At 17.9% G+C, this 7,943-nt stretch overlaps 1 protein-coding gene across 8 annotated transcripts in view; it reads right to left on the bottom strand.

Moving 5' to 3' along the window:
* Positions 1 to 7,943, bottom strand: part of LOC102674173 (aldehyde dehydrogenase family 3 member B1) — a 13,079-nt gene that overhangs the window by 2,115 nt on the left and 3,021 nt on the right. For 3 of the 8 annotated variants that reach the window (XM_031511498.1, XM_031511495.1, XM_031511500.1), the window contains exons 3-10: positions 3,893 to 3,930; positions 3,603 to 3,746; positions 3,436 to 3,531; positions 3,088 to 3,309; positions 2,817 to 2,980; positions 2,487 to 2,717; positions 2,181 to 2,378; positions 1,844 to 1,959 (exon numbers count right to left, since the gene is read on the bottom strand). In XM_031511498.1, coding sequence (XP_031367358.1) covers positions 1,844 to 1,959; positions 2,181 to 2,378; positions 2,487 to 2,717; positions 2,817 to 2,980; positions 3,088 to 3,309; positions 3,436 to 3,531; positions 3,603 to 3,746; positions 3,893 to 3,930 — 1,209 coding nt within the window. Of the gene's footprint in view, positions 1 to 964; positions 1,081 to 1,843; positions 1,960 to 2,180; positions 2,379 to 2,486; positions 2,718 to 2,816; positions 2,981 to 3,087; positions 3,310 to 3,435; positions 3,532 to 3,602; positions 3,747 to 3,892; positions 3,931 to 5,878; positions 5,962 to 6,572; positions 6,828 to 7,943 lie in introns of those variants that run through there. The other 5 variants (XM_031511499.1, XM_031511497.1, XR_004150796.1 and 2 more) reach the window with 4 other exon arrangements.

Genomic DNA, 7,943 nt, shown 5'->3' with positions numbered 1-7,943 from the left:
TATTATATATATAATAAAATTATATATATAATTATTTAAATTATAAAATTTTTCAGAAAAAACAATTTTTTGTAAAATAATTTTTGTGATTTGCTAATTAAATTTCTAGCTAATATATGCTTTTGTTTAACTTTGCATAAACAAAATACAATTTATAATATGCAAAATAATGTATATTTCGATTTATATCTATAAACAGTAAGTATAATTTTGCTAGACAAAATTAAATGTTTTATTTTTCTTATCTTATGCTTTATAAAATAAGATTATGTAAATTAATCTTATTTTATGCTTTGCTATAAACACAATTAAAATTTCAAAATATAATATATTAAGTGTACTTATACATCAATATATACAAAAATATATTAAGCTTAAACATATAAAGAATACAAGAATTTTGTTACTATACATATATTATATATATAGTAACAAAATTCTTGTTTAATATATATCTAATAGGTTCTGATGATATAATTAAATTATTTTATTTAGTAATGACATTTTTAATATTGAAATGACATGTTAAAATTGTATAATTTATAATCATAAGAAGTAGAATTTTTAATTAAAAGAATTTTATTAACTAATTTTTAATTTTAATTTATTTCATTTACCAATAATAATTTTCATCTATTTTTTTATCAAATTAAATTTAATATTTTAATTATTCTATAAATAATATAAAATATTTTAAATATTTTAAAGAATTTCAATTTTTTTTATATTGTATTCTCTGCATATTTTTTACTATATTTGACAGTATTAAATGATATTTGATTTTGCATCTTTATATATGTACATCATATAATATATATATAATTATTTATTTCAATCGAAACATCTATAATTTCCCGTTTTATTAATTTTACAATCTTGCTAAATCACCAGGACCTAATACTATATACATATATCATTAGTAAATTTTATCAATGTTAATAAGATAACACAAAAAATCCAATACCTGTTGCATGCATTATTACATCATTAACACAAGCATTACCACTACTTGTATTGTTGAGAAATATTGATATAGTATTTTCATCAGTGCTAAATATGTATAATGCTAATGGCTTCTCCCTGCATGAATATTAAGCAATTATTATTTAAAATAATATGCTAACTTAACATGAACAGGAGAATTAGCCTATTTGAATTACTGATATTACAAAAATGATCAATACAAAAATAATAAAGAATTATAAAGAATTATAAATAGCAAATTAATTGTTATAAGTTATAATAATTTTAAGTAATATTTTTATTTAAAAAAATTTTTATTTTCATAACCAAATAAGAATAATTAAAAAAAATTAAAAATATTACATAACAATTATTATAAAGACTTTAAATAAAAACTATTAGAATATATTTGACATAATATGATAATTTAAAAATTTTCCTTATGCAAGCAAATTCGTGAATCTTATTTATAATTTAAATTTATATAAATAAAAAGAGAGAAAAAGAGAGAGATTTGTATTTTTATAAAGTTTTTTATCAAGTTGTATGTAATTATTTATGCATTGTAAATATTCTAGATTACTATAATTTTCACCCATCACCAACACATCAAAAAATTTAATAATATAATTAATATTAATAAATTTATAATATAAAATTTTTAATTTTCAATTAATATACAATATAATAACAGTATATAAAATTTAAAAATGCAATAAAAAACCATTTTAAATTAGTTTCAAAAAAGTTAATAAAATTAATATTTTCCAAAAATTAGTTAAATTAAATAATTATTTAAAAGGTTTAAATAGGTAATATTATTTATTTGATAGTACCATACTTATAAAATAAAAAAATTTTTCTAATAGCCACAACTCACCACAATATTGCATTATTGTATCATTTACTCCTACGCTTCCACTACGAGTTTGATTTATTATTAAATCCTGAACTCCCCTGTCCTTGGAAAATATATATATTACGAGTGGGGATTCACTAAACGTGAAAATAAATTGCTTATTGTTTAATATATTCTTGTTGTTTGTTATTTTTTAAATAAATGTAAAATTTTATCAATATTTGATATTATCAAAAATTGTTAACATACATACAACTTTTATAAATAATTTTATAATTAATTGAAGTTTATGATTATAAAAATTTGTTTGCATTTTTATTAAAATATTTATGAAAAAATAAATACATAAAAAATTTACCGATTATTTATAAATTTAATTGCTTCATAAGCATTATTCACATTTATGATTGGTAATATTGGACCAAATATTTCATCTTGCATCACAGGATCTGTAGATTTGATATCAACAAGAATAGTTGGAGAGATATATTTTTCATTAGGATCACAGTCACCACCTATCACTATTCTACCATTATTTAAATACTTGATGAGACGCCTATATAAAAATATAATATATATTTCATTATAATTAATTCCATAATATAATATATAAAAAATAATTATAAAATATTTATAAAAAGCAACAGCTAAAAATTTATCTTACTGATAATGATGTTCATTAATTATACGTGATAAATCTGGACTTTCTTTTGGATTATTACCATACCAATCTTTTAGAATTTCTCTTGCCTTTGTTACAAATTTATTTTGAATTTCTTCAGAACAAAGTATATAATCAGGTGCAATACATGTTTGTCCAGCATTAACACATTTGCCCCAAAGTACTCTTTTCACAGTTATGTCCATATCTACTGTATTATCTATATATACAGGGCTATAAATTGTTTCAGGATTGTAAATGTTTATATCACAAAATAAGAAAATAGAAAATAAAATATAAAAAATAAGATTAGTAGATTATTATATTTTTTACCTTTTACCACCAAGTTCTAATGTTATCGGCGTTAAAAATTTATTTGCTGCTTGATGAATGATTTTTCCAACACTAGATGAACCCGTATAAAAGATATAATCGAATCTTTGCTTAAGTAATTCTGTTGTTTCAGAAATACCTCCTAATATTACATGAATACATTCCTAGAATATATAATATTATTTTAAAATATGAATGAAAAGATAAGAGTAATATTTTTTTTATAATTATTTTAGAATGAATTTTTGTAAAATTTATTTGGAACACATACTTGATCTAAATATTTTGGAATAATATCTGCAATAAGTTTTGCTGTAGCAGAGGATATTTCTGATGGTTTAACAATAATACAATTTCCAGCAGCTAATGCACCTGCTAAAGGAGCCATAATTAATTGGAAAGGATAATTCCATGGTCCCATAATAAGAACCACACCATATGGATCTTTCTTAATTTCAACTCTGTCCATTATGTTAACCATATCTTTTGGAGGCTTAAAGATATAAACAATTAAATATTATATTCATCTATTTAAATTTATAAATATATTTATAAATATACAAATATATATATAATAGTACATAAAAATTAACAAAAAATTATAAAATATTAAAAATACTTTTTCATCAGCTGACCATTCCTTAAGAGACATGAGCAAATGTTTGATTTCTCCTTCAACAATATTTATTTCCATAATAACAGATTCAAATTTAGACTGAAAGAAAAATATATAAATCTGTAAATATAAAAATAAAGTAAATTTATATAATTATTATATATATAAACCTTGCGTAAATCAGAAGCAAGAGCAGATATAATTTCTTGTTTACATTCTTGTATCATAAGTAGTGATTGTTTTAATTGTGTTTGTTTCCATTTTAATGATCTTGTTTTACCATTAATAAATACATTTCGTGTACGTTCAACAAGCTGTAAAAAAATTTTTTAAATGCATAATAAAAAATATTAATTTTTTTGTATTATTTCAAAAATTTTAACATTAAGATAACATTAAGATAACATTATTTTTATTTTCATTAACAATATGAAATAAAATAAAGAATCAATATACTTACACTTGCATAATCCATTATCATTTTTTCATTAGATTCTGCTAAAATAAAAAAATATAAATAATTATTATTATAATATTAAACTTATATATAACAATTATTATTAACAATTATAATTATAATTATAATTATATAATATATATTATAATAATTATTGTTTTGAAACGTCAAAAATATTTTATTATTATTTATTATTTTTTTTTTTTCGTGTTACTATCATATTTTCCAATAAAAGATTATTTTATTAAAATTATTTCATTTTTACGTAAATTTATGTAAATAATTATGTATATTTATGTAAATAATTATTTTAATTCTATATAGATTTCTAAATACATTAATTTCACTAATTTACACTATAATAATTGGATTAAAATTAAAATTCATATCGAGTTTAGGTTTGGAAATTTCGATTAAATTAAATGTAATTGAATCAACGTTTAATTAATATTTCTAACTATCAATATAACATTATTATATTTATTATTTAAGATGTAATAAAAATTTAATTTATTATAATTTTAAAAATAAAGAAGAAAAATCACATGTGAAATGATTAAAAAGACAATTTTAAAAGACTTAAGATTAATTACATATGAAGTTTTATCATAGCTTAGAATGTGATTTCATTGACTATGGTTCCTCTCGAACAACAGAATATTGTACTAAATGATATTTGTTCAATAAAATAAATTATTGAAAAACAAATTAATTACATGACAGATGTAACTTAATTTATTAATTTTGCATTATTTTGTATCATGATTTATATTTATTTCTAAAAAAGCTATTTTGAATTGAATTTGATTGAATTTTTTTATTTTAATTTAAAAGATTCTATTTTTTTTTTTTTTTTATGAAGAAAATTTATATCTAAAAGAATTGTAAATTGAATTCATTTAAATTTAAATTCTTATATGATTTTATTTATTTTCTTTATTGTAATATACATAACACATAATATACATAAGTTTTTTATTTAAATTTCAACCAATATTTCTAAAAAATTAATATTTTCAAATTGTATTTATTGAATATTATTAGAAAGTATCATCTCAAAAAGAAATTTAATTAATAAATATTATGATTATAAGAAATAAAAGTAATATTTATTTACGATGATTATCAAATGATTGACTTGATTTCATATTATATTGTAAAGAATTAAAAATTTATTTATTATAACAATCAACATGCTTAATAACATAAAAATTTGAAATAGTAAAAGCAATTAACTATTTTAACAAAAGATAGTGACTATCTTAAAATAAAAAATACAAAATGATGTTTGAAATTTTAAATTTAAATTATATTATTTCAAAAAGACATCTTTAAAAGTAAGAATAGTCATCATAATTAGATTATATATTTACAATATTTTCTGAAAGATAATAAAATAAGAAATGTATCTTTAAAAGATATATTTATTGTTATAAAATATTGTTATCCATAAAATATAATTTTCTGATTTAGTGTTTTTGTAATATACTGTACATAAAACTGAATCGATAAAGAAGATTATAGAAAAATATTTCTTTAGTTTCTTTGAAAGATGTCAGCACTATAACTATTTGAAAAAAAATTATAGCAAAACGATACTTTTTTTTTTGTATGTAGTCATTCCTAAAACTTTTTATGTATAAAATTGTTATGAAATGTTAATGAAAAAATATTTTGATTGGTTAATTATGTGATATATTAATTATTACGACAAAATAATTAGATAAAATCAAACAGATAAAATCAAATTATATTTTTCCATTGTTATTTATGAATTAGTAACGAAGTAATATTTATGTAACTATATAAGTACTTAGTATGTATTTATACATAATTTAAAAGTAAAAAAAAATGGAAATCAATCAATCACTTTAAAAATAATTAATTAACAAAATTTTTTCAAAACTGGTGCAATTAAATATGTATTATATGTTATAAACATATTCTGTGTGCAAATGGTGCGTATATATTTTTTCGTAAAATTCCTACCATCAATCTTATTGTAAATCTTTGTTGATGGTTCTACATTAATTTTTACGTAGTTCATATTGTTGTTTTGTCTTTTCTCGAAGATTTATCTCTGTTTTCTATCTTAGCAGAAAGGATAATAATTCTAAAAATTGTAAAGAGATATATAAAAAATTTTAATATATTAATTTTTTAAAATCCTCAGTATTTAATTGTTATTTTATTATTATTATTATCATTATCAGCATTTGAATTAAAAAAAAAAATATGAAAATGATTTATTTATTTGTTGTGATTAAAAAAAACATTTTCACTATATTTTATAATTTTCACTAATGTAACGTACATTTAGATATATAATTATTTTTTTAAATATATATTTTATGCTAATCAAAATAAAATTAAATAAATGATTTTATTTTTTGGAAAAAAAAAAAGATAAATAAATATAAAAAAAAAATAAAATAAAGATTCTATATTATTCAAAAACAGAACATATTTATGATTTATATGATTCATTGTTTTTTAGAAATATTTCTATTACATATTCATTTGAACATTATTTATATCTTTTTATATAATATAAAATAATTAAAAAATAATTAAAAAATAATAAAATAAATGATCAATTTTAATTTAAATCCATAAATCCATATTTGTGATAGCTTTTCCATATATATATATAAAGATACAAGAATGATCTTTCAAAATTTACCTTTTACTTGTAATCGAATGATACACCTTATATACACGTATAAACACACACTTTATTTAAGAAAGTTATTTTATTTATATTCATTAAATTTATTTATATTCGTCGTTTTTTGTCACTAAATGATCATTATATTGGTTGCATATGATAATTTATTCTGAGTACTTAGATATATTAACTTCTATTAACGCAATTGTACGGCATACTCATTTCAAACTTCTCTTCAACTGGTTTTTATATACACTGTAACGTTCCGCCTCCATGGTACGTTTGTTTGCGCCTGCGAACTCGGATGACAACGAGATAAGTAATTCTATTTATATCACTAAATTATATAATTTATTAAATATTTAATAGATTTTTAAACTTCAATTTTAAATGAAAAATTTAAGATTTTTTTATAAAATGTTGATTAGTTAGACAAAAATTAAAAAAAAAAAATTTTTATTTTTTAAAAAAGTTTGAAATTTTTGGTAGAAATATATAAAATAAAATATATAAAATATAAAATCCGCAGATTTTTGAAATTTATTTAATAGAGAGAAAAGAATATAGAATCTTTTAGAATTTTTATAAAAAAAAATTTTTATTAGCAGAATGGAACTTGTAAAATTATTAAAATTTTATTCCATTAATTTTTTACTTACTATATTTTTGTATTTTAATTATTTATCATATTTTACTTTATGTTATGTTTTTATTCAATTTAGTTTAAACACTACAGTAAATCTATGTTTAAAAAATGTCGAATGTGAATTGATCTGAAAACTGATTATGTGATTCTAAACATTCAAATGAAAGTTTATATTTATTATTTATATATATTTTAAATGATTAAAATTTTTTAAACCATATTTCAACAACAAAGAAAAAATATTTCAGACAAAGAATATGTAATTTATGTATCTTGATAAAATTTATAATATATAATTTTTTTATTAAATCTTTTTTATTTATTATTTTTTTTATCATATCAATCTTAGGGAAATATTTAAATTTCAATAGTTTCAAATTGCATATTTTAATTGCTTAAAAATAAATATTTTTCTGTTTTTTTATTCTTTTTCTATCTGAAATTTAAAAGACTATATAAATCATTTTATTAAAGTTTTATATTTTTTATATTTTATATTTTATTAAAATTATTATATTTCAAATAGTAGTTAAATGATATTAAAAGTATGCAAATTAATTAACAATTTTATATAATTATTAAAATAACAGTTAAAATTTCTTTAAATTTTCAATGTCATTTTTAAAATTTCAATTTCAGAATATGTATTTGAATTATAATACGTTGTAAAAATTACCAACATAAATAATTATATATTATAAAAGTCATGCGTTGTAAAATATTATATCAAAATTCTTGAT

Source organism: Apis dorsata, unplaced genomic scaffold (genome assembly GCF_000469605.1).
Source record: "Apis dorsata unplaced genomic scaffold, Apis dorsata 1.3 scaffold_326, whole genome shotgun sequence".
NCBI classification, from domain to species: domain Eukaryota; kingdom Metazoa; phylum Arthropoda; class Insecta; order Hymenoptera; family Apidae; genus Apis; species Apis dorsata.
The sequence above is the reverse complement of the archived record's forward strand: the minus strand, read 5'-3'. Positions and strand labels throughout refer to the sequence as shown.